The 20,076-nt window shown below is 45.3% G+C and overlaps 1 protein-coding gene across 1 annotated transcript in view; it reads right to left on the reverse strand.

Annotated features, from left to right (window-relative positions):
- PAPPA (pappalysin 1) overlaps positions 1–20,076 on the reverse strand; it is a 169,100-nt gene that overhangs the window by 127,636 nt on the left and 21,388 nt on the right. Inside the window, exon 2 of the mRNA XM_065737615.1 lies at positions 14,485–15,553. Coding sequence (XP_065593687.1) covers positions 14,485–15,553 — 1,069 coding nt within the window. The remainder of the gene's footprint in view (positions 1–14,484; positions 15,554–20,076) is intronic.

The raw sequence follows: 20,076 nt of genomic DNA on the forward strand, positions 1-20,076 counted from the left end.
TATTCCTGTAGAGCAGGAAGACAGAAATAAGGGAAAAGTGTGGGAGAGAGAACTTCACAGATAATGACTTTGTCAAGAAACTGCTGTTGGGAGGTGGACCATGTGGTAGCAGTGGTGGTAATGGGTATTGCTAAGATAATTAACTCGCTGACATCAAAATCTTGCCTCTCATTTCTCTCTGCTGAGGCACAGACAAGCAGTGGTTGGAAAGATGTAAATGTGGCTTTTCCAAGCACTCAGGAACTATCAGTCTTTGTTTTATTCAAACCTACGCAGGACCTGCATCTTCCACAAAGACACAAGGTAAAGGAAAAGGCATTGTACATGCATGCTTCTGCGAGTGGGCACTTCTTGAGCTGAAGGATATGTCAAGCAGAATAGGTCCTCAACCTCTTATATAAACACGGACAGCAAACACATCAAAAGGCAAGGTTATTAGGTGAATGGGAGGATGTTTTTGTCGTCTCACATATGGATCTGCTAACACGTCTACCAGAAAGCAGGCACTGTCAGTCCCAGACATAAGACTGATTGTAAGCATTCCCCGGAGGACACATTTCCCAAGACCCTACAAAATTGGACTGGCAGATTATGAAAGGTACAGTACTGATCCAGCATGTAACAGTAAACTAGAGGAAATCATACCCATATATTTGGCCTTCAGACATGAGTGCAGAAATTGCCTGTTTTGGCACCACAAGACCGTGGATCCACTTGAATCAAATACAGACCCCTAAGAAAGTGCTATGAGAATACAAAGATCTATTACCCATTGTCAAATGATAACACAAGAGGTGGAAGAATGATTTCCCTTCATGCCAAATTTCTTTACCAGCCTTCGACATGGGTATCCCCACCGTCAGCAGGCCGTAGTCTGACTTTAATCTTCCCAATGACAGTGGCACCTTCTGCTACTCAACTTACATATCTCAACCATGCATCTCAATCAGCATTCACTCAGGTTTACTGCAGTAATTATCAGTAACATGTCACTAACAACTACTGGAGGACTTAAAATCTTGATGACGAGAAATCTAGCTTTTCAAAGGATGCAGTAAGGGCGCAGGTTGTAATTTTTGTCCACTGATTCCCCCACACAGACCCCTAATCATATAAAACTGAGTTTATAAATGTGTGCTAGCACGAAATGCCTTGCACCTCCCTGCCAAAAACAGTATCACAGAATTATAGGGTTTGAAAGGCACTTCAAGAGATCATGGAGTTCAACCCCCTGCATCCGGGTGGTTGTTGAATATCTATCTCGTGTAGGTGACTCCACAACCTCTCAGAGCCTACTCCAGGACTCTGTCACCTCCACAGTATTCTTCTTCATGTCCATATGGAACTTTCCATGTTCCAGTTTTTGCCCATTGCCCCTTGTCCTGTTGCTGCTCACCACTGAAAAGAGTCTGGCCCCACCCATTTGATACCCCACAGTCTTTTCTCTTTCAAGGTGAACAGCCCCAGGGCTCTCAGCCTTTCCTCATAAGGGAGATGCTCCAGGACCCTAATCATTTTTGTGGCCCTCCATAGGACTCTCTCTAGAGAACCCTGTCTTTTTTGAAGTGGGGAGCCCAGATCAGGATGCAGTTCTCCCGATGTGGCCACAGAGCTCCCATCCAGCACGTCAGCCCCCAAGCAGTACTGATGCATGCAGTTCTTCTTCTTCAGGGGCAGGGCTCTACATCTGCTCTTGCTGAACTTCATCAGGTTCCTCTCTGCCCAACTCTCCAGTCCACCCAGGACGCTACCCCTTCATCCAGGCCAATGATTAAGATGTTGAACAAGATCAGGTCCAGTTCCTAACCCTGGTGTACACCGCTTCTTATAGTACTGACAGAACATTTCCTCACTTTTCCAACTTTTCTGCTGCCTGTCCAAGCACATCTTGAGAGGTTGCAAAGCCTGAGATCCCACCTTGATCACTCGGTTGGGTGTAGTAAAAGGTGTGCTGAAGGCAACTGCTAAGCTACCTGGAAGCACCTTTTGGTCTATCTCCTACTGATGGCTTTCTCTATCAAAAACTCAAGGTTCTTTGGGTATCATTCTGAGATAGAAATAAAATGAGAATTTTGTGCCTAATCAAGACAAGGGTGAACCTGAACCTCTTCAGGCAAAACAAGACATTTGGAGGCAAAACCTGTGAATAAATCTATCTTGAAAAGTAAACGTATCAGAGGAATTCTGAGCAGATGAGGCGAGAGCCAGGAACTTCTATCCCTTATCTGAAACCAACTGGGTGCAGAGGGGGAATCAAACGACATGAATATCTTCAGGCAAAGTGGGAGAAGCACTGTGATGTGTCTGACGGAAGCATTTTACTCTGTGTCTGGAAGTTTATCATGACCGATCAATTCTGGAAGAATTAGTGAGTGAGTTCTGGTTTTTGGCACTGACACAGCAGTGGTAAAAAGGCTGGAGGCAAAAGGGAAGTAATTTTCATAATGCTGTGAACTGTTGCCATCAATCCTAACCCAAAACATTTCTTCCACTTACTCTGTGCAGCGCTGTTCTGTAGGAGCTTCCCTTTTAGCTATTGCCCTTCGTTTCAGGAAGGCTCACGACCTCGCACGTGCTCTGGATGTGGAGATCCAGAGCCAAAGTCTGTTGGAGTTCAATCTTTCTAGGGACTTCAAAGAGCTTGGGATGCGTAACTTACTCCAGACAGAAAGCATAACATACACTTGGAACAATATTACACACGTAAAAATAGAAATGATTGAATGACTGTTAAGGAATGCAATGTGATGGGGAAGCCTGATGTAAGCTGTGCATGGCATTTACATTCCTACTTCCATCTGCTAACCTAGGTGCACCGGATCACAGTGGAAGTATCTACCTTCTTCCAGCAGTTACGAAGACTTCAGATCTAATTCTCTGATTTGTGTCTATGCTGCATGTCTGTCTGTGCTGCAAGCAGATGGCACGACCACTCCCCTAGGAACTAACTGAGCAACGTCCACAAATAGCCAGTGCTAAAAGTCCACACAGCTAAAGGAATGCTGCAACTACACATCTGGGGAGGAATCGGCAGCCCATAAGAATCAGTCCTCCTTAGACACACAAAGGTAAACTAAAAACCCTTTACTAGAACTTTAAGATGCAGACATATGTACGTTATTCTAAATACTTCTCAGACATTCTTAGCTTGTCTCCATTTGTACTCACTGGAAGAGATGACAGGAATAGAGCACTGCCAAGCTCATGGAAATCAGGAGATCACAGAAAAAAAATGCCATTCTGGAATTGTTCTCAACCAGCTTTGCAAAGCTAAGCAGCTCAGACTGTTTGGAAACATTTTCACACTCTGATGCTCACTTGAAAGAAACTATGCATTGGTCTTTTTGACCATTTCTTCATTTACTCAGAATTTCTCACCAGTCAATCTCTCCCAGTCTCATTTTAATAAAAAACAAATGCAAAATTACTTAAGGCAACACTTCTCAAATATCTAGGGTTTTTGATACCCACATACTACCTGTAGTCTGTGGGTCCTCTTTTAAGCAAATAATTCCCTTTTGTGCCTTTGGAAAGCATGCAAAAACTGCGTAGATGATTACAGTAATGGGCCTATTAATTGATATCCTCTGGATTTTATGTTATTTAATCAATGTCTGAGCTCTGACTGCAAAAGAAGTTTAAATTGACAACCTCATTCCTTTCTGCCCACTGCTCCCCAGCCTGTCGGCTTTGATACACAGATACTCTTTGCGAGCCTGACAAGGGCACAAGTCTCATTACATCCTATCATGGAAATTAGAAATGAATCAATAAGCAAAGAGGCAAGCTCCAGATCAGCTCACTCCTACCACACAATGTGGAATTCTTCACATTTTACCCCTAATCCCACATCTGATCAAACTGAAATGTCTTTGGGGTCAGGAATGCCTCTGCTTCCTTTGGTATTTCTCTCGTAGCCTAATCAAATCTCAGAGAAGTCGATAGTTTCGGTCCGTGTCTTATCTTTGCCCTCAGTATTTGTGCTGTTCAATGCTGAAGAAATAATTCAGCAACATGCTTCATGCGATGGGGCAAATCATTACTGGAGCAGAAACGCTGGCAAGGCCCAAGTAACAGACTAAATCCCCTTCTTGGCACATTCACTTGCACTGTGTCTTTCAGCATAATTTTGACATGGAATTTTCCTGGCATAAATCACACAGGTTTCCCTCTTCCCTTCCACACCACGCTGCGTAGCTCTGTGTTTTGGTAAATCTCATCTATTAATAGTTGCCCTCTGTGACTATAAAAAAATACGGCGGTAGTCAAAAGCCAGTCCTTGGTAGGGAGCAGCTGCGGCTGCCTGAACGCACGCAGGACCCGGCATCGCACAGCAAAGCCCTTTCTTGGCTCCATGTCAGAGCAAACTGATTAAATAAGGCCACAGCCAAGTGAACGGAAAAGGAGCCCCTTCCCTGCAAAGAGGGGAGAGCGGCTGCAGCATCGGGCGGCAGAAGCATCAGGATATTTCCATTTTCTCGCTGACATTTTCTCTTTTTAACTCAGCAAACCCCCCCCCCCCTTGCGTGTCTTCCTCGCTCCACCCTCCTGCCAAGTCTCCGCAAACTCTCGCACTTGAAGAAATAGAACAAAGACGTCATCGCAGCCAGCACCAAAGGTCGCGGGGTACATTTTAAGGTCTAGTCTACTTCTTCTGTTTGATTGATTTAAGTGATTAAAGCATTTCTGCTCTTCCTGTGCTTTCAGCGGCATCCTGGGTAACTCTGGGGAAATTCAAACCAACCAGCTGCGATCTGTATTACAAAGTCACGGCTGGAAATACACACAAGGATGGCAACGGGGCCATAATGGGAAGCGGAGAAGGAGAGGAAGATTGCCTCCTCGTAAAGTGAGGAAGGGCTTTCATGTGTCAGATCGTACGCATTCAGCTCAGCAGAGGAGATACAGGGTTGGATATTAGGAAATACTTCTTCCAAAAGAGCGACTGGGCACTGAACAGGCTGCCCAGGGAGATGGTTGAGTCACCATTGCTGGACGTGTTCAAGAAACGTGGAGATGTGGCACTGAAGGATGTTGTTGGTGGGCAATATTGGTGACGAGTGGATGGTTGGACTGGATGGGTACTGCCTGCACTGCGGTGGGATGCTTGGTGACAAAGCGCCTGGTGGCAGCAGCTCCCTCCCCAGGTGCACTTTGAATTGTCATTTGCATGAAGTGAAGCTCTTGAGAATCCTGCAGAACTGCTGAATCAATCTCAGGGATGTCCACACCAATGCCACAGCCATTGCAGAGCCCTGCAAGCACTGCAGCACACCGGGCCTAAACTGCAGGAACTCAGAAAGCCCACGCCACGTCACTTCAGCTCTTCTCAAATTTCTCAGGGGATATTTCACTAAGATAAATTCTCCCTGCAAAGCTGATGGGAACGATACGAAAATGAAGCCTTGTGCCGGGGAAAACGAGAACCACAGCTTCTCATTGAAGTCCTCAATTTATTGACACTACAAGGACATAGCATGAGAAGCAAATTTATTCCATATTATCTACTGTCACTATAGCTCAAAAGATGAATTTTGAGGGAGCAGAAAGAATTTTATTCTCCCAAGCCATGTAATTCAACACTGCTGAAGCTGCCCTCACACAAATCAGTGATGACACATCTTTTCAATGTCTGGGGCCAAAATTATTTTTAAAAGCATTGCAGGTAATTGCCATCGCTGTTATTCCAAACCACTGCTATTTCCACTATTTTGCTATCACTGATGTAATTCGACAAGTGGGCTTATTCTGCAATTACTGAATTAAAGGAAATAGTATATTTCACAATAAATGGCTCATACGTATCCACGGCCATGACCAGATCTCTAGGTGGAATTTCCATGAGATGCCCCACGTCTCCAAGCTTTGTTCAGTGCTACCCAAACATCCGGGTACCTTCTAAAATCAGTGGTCTGCAGGGAGCACATTTTACCAGATTTGCTTTTGTTGGTTTTTTTTTTCCACTGGCGTGGGTTGGCCACAGGAGTCTTTAAAACAATGGCTGGGAAAAAAAGGAACGCTGAACCTGGTTCTCCTGAAGACCTTCAGAAAGATCAAATTAGGCCAAAAATCTCCAATCTTGATCTCAGCGAGGTCCCTTTCTAGCAGGGGTCCCTCTAGCAGGGTCCCTCCTTTAAAAGAAAAAGGAAATTAAAAATGAAAAACAGCACTGGGGAGAAGTTAAGCGCGTGCTTCAAACTCACACATGCCAGGAAATTTAGAGTTAAAGGTGAAACCCCACCCTAAAGAGCCTCATACTGGAGACATTTCAGCGAACAAACACAACGTGCTCTGAAATACAAAGTCCCGGTAGGGTGCACGAGGTATGGAGTTTCAGCCTTCACTCCAAATTTCCTGGCTTTTTGGAGGTTTATTAGGCTTTCATACCCCAAACATTTAAATATACTCCAAGAAGTTTCCTCAGTGCAGCTCTCCCTGAGCCTTTTGGAAACTGAGCATGAGCGCTGTGATGGTGAAGCTACCCATCCCTTGTTAATGAGCCTGAAAACCCTTTTTTGCCAGCTTGTGCTAACTCGGGGGGCAGAGGCTGAGCGCACACTGTGCAGCTGCAGTTTGGTTACTCAGAAACTCCAGCATCGCTCATTTATTCAGAACAACATCGAAGGACAGGATTTCATTGACCCCAACAGAACAAATGCTCGTATCTTTTTCTGCCTGGGTCTCACAGCCGCGCTTCAGCCAGCAAACAGGGAATAGTTTTTGACAGACACCCTGCCAGGATCTGGATGGGGATACATCCATCCCACAAATCTGGCCCTAATGGATGAATGACGCCTATTGAGATCCACGTCACACTGTTCTACGACAGAGCCTGCATAAGCAGGTGTTATAAATATTGAACTGGCTTCACAGTACCCCATAATAATTCTACACTATCTGTTTTGAGGCTCTGCATTGCTGCCTTTCCTGAGAGCTCGAAAGGAAATTATTACTGGCAACTCTGCACCCTGTCTGTTCGCTCGCACACTTCATCTCAGATGCGCACACAGAGGAACCCGGAGCACTCTGTGTGATGACTGCAGTGGGTGTCCTGACACACAGCTAACACAGCAGGCATCCCCTACTCTGCATCAATGCCTGTGCACAACCTCTCCCCGTGGTGGATAGCTGCAAAAGGGATGGAACAGCTCCTGAACGGAGACATCACTTCTTGGGCTTCCTCCAGCCCCAGGCCAGGCAGCATGGGAGCCTGAATGGCTGGGCTGCCGGCATGGGGGGATGAAGGAGACGAGGAGGGAACGTGGAGGAGGCAAACTGGGACTGAAAGCTTCAGGAATGGGTGCCAAAGAAGTTCAAGCGAGGGACAGTAGACACTAATTGTGCTTCGGGCTGTTGCCTACAGATCTGCCTCTGCATCCCTTCTCCTTCAATCTTTTCCAAGACCTTCCTCTTTCCCCTCACCTTTCCATTTAGTTAATCCCCTCTTCACTCAGTTCCAGCTATCAAATTTAAACATACACACACGGCCAAATCCCCTGCCACACACACGCCTTCTCATACTCCTGAAATCCTCCAAAAGGCCAGCATGCTAAAAGCAGAAAGCCCACAAAAAGATCATGAGCACTGATTTATTGAAAGCAACCTTATTTTTTTTTTAAATAGCAATAGACTGATTAATTTGGGGGGGGGGGGGAAGAAGACAAGATTTAAACTCGTACACCCTTAGAATCACAGCATCACAAAAAAAAGGCTGGAAAAGACCTCTAAGATCATCTGGTCCAACTGTCAAACCCTTCGTACTGTTCTTATTTTTTTGTTCTTATGCTATGGATGGGCTCAGAAAAGAGGCAGGCTGCCCTTCCCCCTGCCTCACTTGTGAGCTGCAGCTCTCACAGTACGTCAGAGCATCGCTGCCCTGCAAATTGCAGCACTCGCACGGTGTCAGCACTTTACTCCACTCCTAACTTGCATCCCTTTTCCCAGCCTTGCCATCATATCTAGTGAGGCTGCGGGCAAGTCCCCTGTGGCATGAAGGTTTTCTTCTACCCCAAAATATAAACTACTCATAGAAACTGCTATTTGTGAGTAATCATGCTTTTGGGTTGGCTTTCTCCCCCAGCATTAACTTCACAGATACTGGGCAAAGGCACAGCTGCTGGGCCAGTATTAATGCCTCCGCTCACATCAACATTTTCAGCTGAGACTATATAAAGAAAATTCACCTTCTCTTTTTCATCCCTTCTCCTGAACGCTGTGAACCGCTACACGAAGGCCCCAGAGATGCTGAGGGTTTGAAGTGTGGCTGCACAGAGTGATCTCCCCCAGGACACAGCAAAGGCAGCATCCTCTCTCCTGGAAGACTTCTGTACATTTCCACTGGCAGCAACAGGGAAGGGATCACTAGGAAAAGCAAACAAACAGCCCAAACTGTCCACATGCAGCAGTGCACGTGAAGGGCAAAGCCAAAGGCATTGTGCTCTTCCATGGTGCAAGCAGAGCATGGTGGAGGTGGATGCTCTGTATTTCTTTATGCAGGCAGCACATGAAATGGATTTAAATTGCTACCAGAAAAGAACTTGGAAAGGTAGGATTGGAATTGCCAATGGAAGTATTGCACCTGGTTAAGCCTGGCACAGAAGCAACCTGTGCTTTGCATCTTTCAGTGTGAAAGGTGCAACCTCGTGTATTTACAGAAGGCTTGGGTTGATGGTAACTAAAAAGACAAGGAGCACCTCCCACCCTGCTGAAGAGAGGCTGTACCCAGTTGGGTATGGAAGGAAACGGTGATCAACACAGAGCTCCACAGCACCCCAAGAGGCACTCTGGCCATGACCAAACTGGATGGGTTACGTAGTACTGCCTGCACTGACCAGCAAAGAGAATAAACCAGCCTTACCCAGACTACTGCGCTCCAGAATGCATGTGAGGATGAACTCCAGCTGGTAAAGGGGTTATGGAGAGCATCGGTGCCAGTGCTGCAGGGTCCCTGCTCAATCTGCAGACCCTGCTCTTGCCAATCTTCCATGCAGGGTTCCAGAGCCAAATGGGTCTGCACTGGCACTGGAGAGTATAATAAGACCTTTGTCTCTTGTCTCCCACAAGGATTCTCCATGATCTCTGATAGTTTACTCCATAGATTTTATAGGCTGTTTCCATTCCAAGCATCCTGCAGTTTGACCAGACAGTGATCTTTTTACATAATGGATAATGTCCATGAAAGAAACCGTGAGTCCTATGAGTCTTGAGGAAAATATGCTTCTGGAAAAAACCTGCTGGAAAAGATGACTGTGGGACAATCTAAATAGAGCAAACTCCTACCGGTTTGAGGGTGTGCAACTGCCTATGTAGGGATAGTTTTTTAGCAATGAAATCCTGACTATATCAGAATTCAATAGTAGACTTGTAAATGTCAGTTGCTAGCATGGGAACAGATGCAATTCCTCCCAGCTGATTAACATCCCTGACATCTGCAACAGAGGACAGAATAAACAGAGAGAGCAGAGGATTTCCTGCTAGGACTTGGCTGTTGGGTGCAAACTACGAAGATAGAGCAACTTTGTCCTTGAGAGTGTTATCTCTCCACCTTCTAAGCAGCCCTGGGGCTGGTAAAGAAAGGCCTGGACATTTAGCACTGAATCCCTAGACAAAAACTCAGATATTTGCTACAGTTCTGCCTGATACCTGTGTGAATGCAGGAATCCTTGATGTCAAGAGCTGCACAATGGCCTCTTCAAGGCAGGGGATTAAGTCCTCAAGCTTCTTGAATTGAACAGCTTTGATGAATTTCTTCTGTTCTTTTCACTGGTTTGGATTAGGTGGAAATTAATTCGTTCTTGGGAATCAAGGAGTAATTCTTACAACTCTCCCAGCTCCTAGAAGAGTGCACTGCGTGTGCCTCCTTCCCCCCAAATAAATTGGCGGTATTTTGCAAAGGAGCGTCGTGAAAGGATTTTCAGTGGAAAAGAAGGAAAGGGAGTTAAGAGGTTGACTTATTCAGAAACTCCATGGAGGAGCCCTGGACCCTCAGCCTAGTACAGCCTCACACAGCCACTTCGCTACCTGTATGAAGCTGAGCTATGCTGAGGATGAGCCACCCCCTCCTGCTTCTCACATGCTGTGTCCTTCGTACAAGGCTTTGCCACAGCCAATTTAGTTCAAAACTACCACAGAAGAAATTCCTACAAATGGTTCAAACGTGAGATTAGAGTCCGTTTCATGAACGACTGGGACGTGACAGTGCCCTCAATTCTGAGTTGAGCTGGTGTGATGCCACACTGGGCTTTGCCAAGCTGCACAGTCCAAGAGATGGAGGGAGAAAGGGTTGGGACCAGCAGGGCTCTGGGCTCCAGTTCTTTGGCACCACGTCACTCTGAGCTTGAAGGCAGGTGCTCTGCCCTTCCTGAGGAGAACAGAAGGTCTACAGGTGCCTTCGGGGCACACGCAGATGTTGAGAAGAACTGTCCCCATGGTCAGTTATTCTGGGAGTGATTTCCAACAAGTATTCAGTGCATTGCCTGAATCGAGAGAGTAGCTTGCACTGTTCCAGGAATTTCATCAGTATTTTCTTAAGAATCCATCAGAGGAAGGCTTTCTTATCTGTATATGCAATCCTGTGGTGAAGCCTGATGTGAAAACCCAATATTACATAAAAGGAATGGTTCAGTTAACCATAGTATGGTGCAAGAATTTGCCACATCAAATGGCACTTACAGAGGATAATTTCCTATGATCCCTCGCTGTTTGTTTCAAGTATTTTTAAAAGGAGTCATGGTAGGTGTCATGAGCTCAGTCATGAGCTCTTCCCTATTTTGTAACCAGCACTATCCCAAACAACACAAGGAATGTGTCTCTCTGGCAACTATATCCTTGCTCCTTCCTACTGTACTGGGACAGACTGCATGATCTTAGCATGTTCGCATCTTCTCAGACCAACAGAAATAAAGAAATGCTGAAAAGTATTTGCAAACCTTGTGCTGGGGCTAAACACATCCTGTCCTCCTCTCACAAAATCAGTAAAACGAAGTTAGGCAGATGTCTCAGGCAGAGACTTGTGTGAATAACGATAACCAGTCACATTCATTTTTTTTCCTGCAGGCTACTAAAAGAGAGGAGAGATGATCGAGTTGGTACTACAGTGTTTACAGTTTTTCCCCTCTGCAGCTCCCAGAGAAGAGGCCCCATCCATCAGTGCTGTCCCTCTGAACTGTCCCTCTGGAGAGCTAGATTTCTACATACCAACATCCCCACTACCTGACTATGGCACAGACCCTCAGCTCTTCGAAGAAAATGTTTTGCAGAGGTGCCAGAAGGAGAGGCGGGATGAAAAAAAACAAACACCTTTGAGCTGCACCACATCAGTGGCTGAAGGACACCATCAAAGTACCTGAGAACTTTTTCCACGGTGCCAAAAGAATCACAAGCAACTCATAATGTAGGTTGGAGCTGCCTCAAATTTCTTCCAGTGCCATCGCATCTGGGGTTACAATTCGCCAAGAGGCAGACACAGAGTTTTTTGTACCAATATCCATAGCAACATTAGGAGATCCCAGGATGGAGGCTGGAAGGGCTGGGGCCGAGAGTCACACTGAGACTGACACAAGAAGGAAAGAGACAGGAAATGAACCCAGCTCCTTTTGGGGACGAAGAGGCACTGAAGAGGGTTCCTGTTTATAACAGCATTAATCAAACATTAGCACTTTCTGGTTGGTTCCAACGAGCAGAATTATTTCAGGAATAAACTCCACATGGTGAACAGCTGGCTACAACTGCTGACACTGAGGATGTAAGGAGAACAAAACCCAGTAGCATCTGAATACTCTCCAGTACCAGGGAAGGCCAAAGGGTCTTTATGGCATAAAGCTCAGGGAACTCACTATTGGTAACATTTCATCTATTCCACCTCCCTTTATTCTATGCCGTACCAAGCCGAGGGCTCATTTCTCTTTCTTCTGCTGCTCTTAGACTGAAGTCTGGCAGAGGAAACACCTGGAGTTCAATGAGAGCTCTCAGTGCTGCAGAGATGCCCTCACTGATGCAGTGCAAGGCCTGCACTAGAGGGGACTGAGGGCTGCCAATGAAAGTGCTGACAAGAGGCAATGGTGATGCAAAATGGGCCCAGATGGTGCCAACTGAGTCACATATTTTGACTGAGTCAGTAATTGGCACCAAAAACTCTCTCAGGGGATGGTGCTGATTGCCTTCAGCCAAACAGGATTTGAATCTTCACCCTTTTAGTCAATGAAGTCTTTGCTAACAAAGCCACTGCCCTAGAACTGTATCCATTAGCCCAAACACTCCAGGCAGAGTTCAACCTTACAAATCTCATTGATTGTATCTACAGTCCTAAGTGCTGTGCTCTAGAGCGCTGACTGTGAGCACCCAGCACCCTGTGGGGAGGAGCTCAGCCATCAGGAAAAGGCTCCAGAGAGAGGGCTACCTTCTGCTGCCCTTGGTTTCACTGCCAATGGTGAATGCTGTAGTACAACTTCTAGGCAAAGCCAAATCAATGAAATCTAAACACTGCAAAAAAAAATCTGTGGTGTGGTATAGATATTCTTGGGCTCTGTGGTGTGGAAGAGGAACTTCAAGGCCTCCAACAACAACTGATGTGTGTCACTTGAGAGTAGGTGCCTCACTAGCTGTCAACACCGATTATCCAGACAAGTCCAGCAAGGTGGTTGTCTCCAGAAAGAACAAACTAATGCATATGAGAAGCAAATATGCTGTCTTAAGGTACTGAACATTTTGGAATTGAATTCCTAGCCTGAGCTTGTGCAAGTGCTATCCATCTGTGCAGCAAAGAAACTTCATTTGGAATAGAAACAATAGATACGTCAGAATAACATTATGGCACAGTCTTGCATCTGAAAACTACAATTTAAAAGGCTTTCCTTGTTTCATTTGGCATGGGTATTACGCTGGTCACAGTACAAGTGATAAAAGGGTACTATCAGATTAAAGATAACGTATTCTTCTAAAAATTGTCATAGCTGTTAGAACTAACACCTCAAGTTCTCAGAACTACAGTGTTAAAACAATCACATTTGCATTATGCTTTTGATATTTGCTCAGTTGTGTTCCTCTCCAGTTGAACAGCATTAAAAGACTGGTATTTTTCCTTTTTATATTTTCAATAATTAGTACTTAGAGTAGCTTCCCATTGGAGCCTTGTTCACTGCTAACTGACTGAAGTCAAGCTGAGCTATACGGATGTTTTTTTTAAATAAACCTCACTAGAGTGGGAAAAAAAAAGAATGGAAGCATTTCTTTGCAGCTTAATTATGTGTATTTTAAGCTCCAACTGAGCCGATAATGTTGTTTAAAGACTTCTCTCTACTAAGGAAATTACAAATATAGTCTGAATTAATATAATTAGAAGAACTCTAGAACTGCTCATACTTTCCTTCTTAACCTGAAGTTCAGTGTTGACGACACGGTGTTCTGACTTATGGATTTTCACTATGACTCCATGAATTGTTCATAAAAACAGTAGCATGGGACACAGACAACAGACTTTTATCCTTAACCTACATCTCCTGTGTGTTTTCATCACTAACTCACCAAGAATTTTTTTTTCTAGCCAAACATACTAATTTTTGTCTGAAAGTAACCAAACAAATTTGGAGTAATTCTGGCTACACGGTGCTCAACTGATGCAAGTATCTGCTTTTCAAACTACAACATGAGGAAGTTGTAGCTGAAAGTCTCAGGATTTTATAAACTCACACCCATCTACAGAAAAGCTGCTCACCCATTTGCAATAAGGTGGCATTACTCCTGATTTCATATGTTTATGGAGAGCCAAGGAAGAGCTCAATTACCCACCCACCCACCACATGCACTCCCAAGAACCTAGTACCTACTTCCCTCATTACAACCCACAGACTCAGCAGGCCTTTACAGCAGCTCTTATAGTAATGTGCACTCATACAGCATTAAGAACATAGAATAACCAACCCACCTTCAAAGAAGTCCTACAAAATTTAAGACTGCTTAGCAGTATTTATGTTACATGCCTTGTAGGGCTCTTCACTCTAAATACACATGAATCATAGAATCGTGGAATCACTGAGGTTGGAAAAGACCTCCAAGATCATCCAGTCCAACCATCCACCTACCATCAATATTTCCTCACTAAACCATGTCCCTTAGTACAATATTTAAACGTTTCTTAATCATCCCCAAGGATGGTGACTGAAACCATATGTGCATCCTATGGCACCTAACCTAGTCTGTGGTTAAAATAATCTGGGCAGTGCTATAATAGTCTGTTGAGAACCAACAACTAATGGGTCTTCCAGCACTGTCAAGATTTCAGTGGTAAGATGCAGTTGAGACCATTAGCGAGATTGCACTCAGATAATTGCAGTGTCAGACAAATACCAAGAAAAAAATAAATGCATTAAAAAACACCAAAGCTCATAATGTCAGTAACACAACGGTTCAGCAGCCAGCACAGTGATCAATACTTAAACAGATACTTATTAATATGTATGTAAAAAGCTGGTTTAAGAAATTGCCTACCTGTACGGAGAATATGGGTCAAAGCATGTCTTGGTGACTTCTGTTATCTCAGGGTTGCAGCACTCCCCACCATCGAAGTTGTACCTCTCGTAATTGCAATCCATGTCACACACTCCATTCTGCTTCTTCTTATTGAAGAGCGTGTGGCGTACGTGTCGGCAGTCTCCCCCATCGTACCCGGTCAAGGTGTGGTTGCACTCAGGATCGCAGTTCTCGTCCCCGATCTTGCTGATATCACAGTTGGCCAGGATGAGTCGGTGCCGAAGGGACGAGTTCTTCACCTCCAGCACCTCCAGCTCCCAGGTGATGTTGTAGCGGCTGAAAGCCTCATTTAAATGCTGGTGCTGGAACTCGATCTGCTGCTGGCTGACTGTGGGGTTCTGGTGCTTGTCGTCGTAGAGATTTACCACGCGGTAGCGAACGATTTTGTTACGGCGGAAGCTGGGGAGCTTGTTGTAGCTGGCAATGACATCCGTGTTGTCGCAGACCGTCTGTCCACAGAGAGGAGGCTCTAGGCTGGTATCCAGCAAATAGCCGTGATGGTAGCTGGACTTGCTCTGAGGACTGCTGCCGTCCTTCATGGGAGACCAGGTGTTTTTCACATTCAGTAAACTGTCTTGAAGAACTAGCTGAGGTAGAGGCATGTCTTGTCTGTGAATTGCCTGGCCCATGTCCAACAAGATCTCCTTCTGAGACCTGGCTGTCCTCCAGAGGCTGAAGTGCTCCACATAACCCCTATAGTTCTGGTTCAGGGCATTTCCTCCAACCATGAGCACCTTGCACTTCAACGTCAGGAGACTGAAGATGCTGCCCACCTGCTCTCCGCTTGTGGCTACCTGGGCACCGTTGACATAGAGTTTCATCAGGTGCCCATCGTAGGTGGCAGCCAGGTGCACCCACTGGTTGGGGAGGTAGCTGCGATGTGCTGCAATGGTGGTCACTTTGCGAGCACGGTCTGTCTTCAGAGAGAAGAAATAGCGGGGGTCTCTATTCCCCTGGTCACTGACGGTGTTAATCCCTAGGACCCATCCACGGTCACGGGAGGTGTAAGAACATTTGTCATACAGTCCTATGTGTCCCCAAAAGAGAAATACGGGTTAATAAGGATGACAGAGCAAATAAAGCAATTAGTCTTTATATTGTATTAAACTCTCCCTAGACAGGTATAAACACACACTCACCTATATAAGTTAGAAAGTTACTATACAAGAAAAACATTAAATCATCCAAAACATGGCTGTGGGAGGTCATGTTAAGATTTGCTATTTAAGATTTGCCAGTGGCATGTATAAGTGGGGTTCCCCTTTCCTGACCAAAGACAAACACTGTTTGCAAATTCCTATCAGTAGAAAGTTGGACCATGCATTTGGTCTTCCTTTCGTTCAAGCCATACATCACTGCTTGAAAACAAGAACCCTCTTGAGCAGCAATCCTTGTCGACCTCACTCCTACCTCACACCCCTGAACCCTCTATCTATCAAGGCCCTAAGGCAGGTAGGTACAAAATCTAACCACTGCACAGTTTGAGAGACACTGAGTTGCTGGAATAATCTTGGTATGATCAAGTGCCCAAATCTTGCAGAGAGCAAGTGCAACATTTTCAGGCTGCCTTCAAACTCATATCCATTAAAAAAAGACCAGCACAGAAATGGTACACATTGGTGTCCACGAATAATTTATCTTATACACAACGTACAGTTCCACACCTAAAGTTCTCTCAGTGTGTCCTCAGCAGCAAGAGATGGAAAGAACCTAGTCCCTCCCAGCCTGGGACATGAGGGCTGGCAAGTTAAAGATGTACATTTCCATCTTTCAGTTCTCAAAGGCCATGGGCTGCGGTGAGACCCTTCAACTGCAAAAATAATCATTAGAGCCTTCAGCGCCAATGGCCTTCCTACTACCAGAGCACAGAAACTCCTTCCCCCAGGCCTTCACTTCCAAAAGCCTAACCAAAAATCATAAATCTCTGACAGTTCAGTCCTCATGAAAAGACTAAATATCCCCTTACCTCACCTCTGCACCCTAACCCTCCCAGCACTACAACCAAATAACATCTTCTGCTTCTGACTAAGTTGCTCAACAGCCATCTGTTAACAATCACTCATTAACAGTGCAGTCTTGTCTAGTATCAACAGAGCAAAGGTTACAGGAGCATTCACTGTATTTTTCCTCCCCTCTCCCAGCACCCACCTTCTCCCCCCCCTCCTCACACCCTTCCCCTCTCCGCCCCCTCCACCCCCCCCCCCCCATAAAAAAAATGGTTTCTGATGGGAAAGTTAGAAAAATTTAAACAGGGCTTTTTTCTGCACGCTGGTATTTTGCTAGGGACTCTGAGCTCCCCCTTTTCCTGTTTCCTTTGGAAGAGAGATCCCAGGGTTCGGAAGGTAATGTGTTTATTCATCTGTAGGGCGCACTCAGTTCAAAACCTTTCCGAGACCAGCTTCTAGTTTATACTGCTACTTCTGATCACGGGAAAGGAGAGGAGGAGGAACAGCAAAGGAAAAAACAAACATGCCAAAAAAACCCCCGACATTTGCTGGGATGGATGTTTACCTGAGAAACTCATGACAGGAAAGCCAAAGCTACCAGTGACCTTCTGGAGTCAGGGATCTCCTGTTCTTTGAGGGTTTCTTTAATTTTCTTTATGGGATAAATGCTTTTAGAGAGCACTCATTTTTCTGAGATGTACAACAGCCCATAAAGGTCTGCATTTTTATGAATCTCAAATGAAGGTATTGTCCAACAGTAGTGGGTGGATCATACTGCAATGAATGAGAAGGCAGTTGGACATCCAAGTCCCTCTCCCAAACAAGTCACAAACAAAAAAGTTCCAAAAATCACAAAATCACAGAATTGTAGGGGGTTGGAAGGGACCTCCAGTGCTCATCTAGAATGAGGTTTTATTAAAAAATTGCCCTGCCAGTATAGCAGGCAAGGGTCTCTGAGAGTTGGGCAAGCATGGAAACAGCTGTCCCTGGGTGTGCATTACAGGAGAGACACGAGCTCTCTTCTTCTGGCAGTGACTTCCACTTGTAGATTCATAGATTCATAGATACATTAGGTTGGAAAGGACCTACAAGATCATCTAGTCCAACCATCCTCCTATCACCATCCCTACCCACTAAACTACTAAATCAAATCCCGTAGCAACTAAATCAAATCCCTTGCATCCCTTAGCACTGATTCTCCCTTCTGCCCCTAAGATACATCTGAACCCGCTCTGTATAGAGGTATGGCATCCATGTAAACCAGGGCTCAAAGGTGAAGAGATGGGGTGTTTCAAAACATACCCAACTGTGGAAAATTAAACTCCCAGGGGAGTCCATTCTGTTTCAATAACTTTTTGTTACTGAATATCTTCGTTTCCAGTGTGGGAAATACTGAAGAGGAAGAGTAAAAGCATATCATATAAAAGGAGCCCAGCATGAAAGAAAGCCACCTCCCTTAACAAGGAGACCTTTCCATAGGTACGCTATGGTCTCGCTTCATTATAATAAGGCCATTTGAACCGGTCAGACATTTTGTAACAGAGTTTTTGCCTGCCACTAAATGCCAACCTGGTGAAAGCAGGAGAAGCGATGTGGACATGGGCTAGTCCTAACAAACAGCCTTGAGAAGCCGTGGGTCTGCAGCCTGCCCCAAGGCCCCGCTGGGTTCTGACCCAGGTGCAGAAGTCAGCCTGCCGTGCCATGCCCTGTGCCATCCTCGCCTCCTCTGCAGCCCAGCACCTGGTTCAAGAGGGGTCCCACATCCCCACTGTCGGGTGGAGGACTGAAGCCCACCATGGAGTCTGCCAGGGCCGAGTTTTGGGGGCTTTCTGTGCTGACTGGCTGGAAATATTCCCCCAAAGAACGAATAAATTATCGTGGAATGGAAATTCAGTTTCCTGGCCAGGATTAAAGAACATCTTCCCCTCTCTCTGAAGTGCTGCATGATGCTAGTGATTGACCTCAGCTGAACAGATGGAGCTGCTGGAGGAATACTACAGAATAGTAGCAATCCTCCCTTGCCTTTGAGCACTTAAACCCTGATGTGATGCAACGTGTCTTGAGTTTGGCTCAAACAGCTGCCATCAATTCGAGATTTACAGGGAGCCAAAGGAGGGCAGAGAAAGAAGAAAACCAGTGACAATAGGGACACCACTGAACATGCCAGTATGAAAGCTGCTGAACTAAAACAGTCTACTATTCCAGTTCCTTACATTTTCTAGTTTAGGGCGAAGGTCATTACTGAATCCATATGCCAAATCCAGTATTCTTTTCTCAAACTTTTACTATTACAGCCATTCAACTCTTGATGAAAAGATGGATTGATCCCAATGCCTTCAGCAGAAGGACTTGTTTTATTCTTAAAAGAAAGGAAAAAGAATAAGAAAAGGGATGAAAAACACGCACTCCCTATAACTTGCAGAGCTGCACCATTTCTTTCTGACCTTCTTTTGCCTGTATGCTGTACCTACTTTCCCACTCCTTCACTTACTTTTGGCTTTAGACTGCGATTCCTCCGGCTAAGGGAGTGTCACTTTTCCGTTTTGTCCCCAGCACAATGAAACTCATTTCAGCTGGGACTTTGGATGTCATAATAAAAGAATTTATTACTTCTTCTATGACAACTAATAAGGGCAAAACCATTGGAAGAGGAACATGTCAGATAATTGCCAGAACTTCTGAAAACTGAATAATTTGATGTTTTCACAATTTATTTCAATTCAGTAAAAGGTTCCATAGCCATGAGTTATTTCTTAGACATAATTAAGAACATTTTAAACATGAAGAGGCCTCTTTTACCCCAAACAAGGCGGGTTTTGAGCAAAATCACCCCCTCACAATGGTTCACACTGAATTTCAAAATTCAGCTGTGACCGCAACCGACGTTTACATGAAAAACATACAGAGTGTAGATGCTCATTTACACAGAGAATTCTTTACAATAACATCGCAGAGGACATTTTTAGCTACTTTGTGTCCCTCAAGAAACCAAGAGTGGTGTAAAGAGGCCTCATGGTAAATGAGACTCAATCCAATGACTGCAAAACCACAATTTGGCGAATATGCCCGAAGTCCCTGAGCCAAGAAATGGTGCGAAATAAAACTGATGTTTGTTTTCCCCACAGCAATTAGATTAAAAAAATATGTACAAGTTTCATACAGCAGCAAACGGTTTTCCTCACTTCTGCTCGCCTTGGGTTGCTAGAAAGGGCCTAGCGGCAGCTGAGAACAACACTGACAGCCCTGCTAACCCCTCATCTGACTGCCTTTTTTCTTCCCTGCAAAGTTCCTGTTCCTGAAGCCCAAGGGATTAAAACCGAATTTATCTGTTATTAAAAAAAAGAAGAGGCACAAGTTCAGCTTTCCAGTAAGAGTCATCGGTAACCTTCCCCCCCCACACACAAGAAGTGAGTCAGGCGGCTCTGGAGGAGCCCACGAGCACACCACGATGCCACGTTCCTGTGCTCAGCCAGGGCAGGGATGGCCCACCGGGTTCCTTCCCACCCAGTGACGCCTGTCCCTTGTAGGAAAACTAAATCCCTAAGCATCGAGATAGTGGGTACTGCTGGAAAACTGAACCCCGAAGGCCCAAAGCCAACAGTCA

This window comes from Cyrtonyx montezumae, unplaced genomic scaffold (genome assembly GCF_038088225.1).
Source record: "Cyrtonyx montezumae isolate F1298 unplaced genomic scaffold, pur_monq_1.0 scaffold_20, whole genome shotgun sequence".
In the NCBI taxonomy this organism is placed as follows: domain Eukaryota; kingdom Metazoa; phylum Chordata; class Aves; order Galliformes; family Odontophoridae; genus Cyrtonyx; species Cyrtonyx montezumae.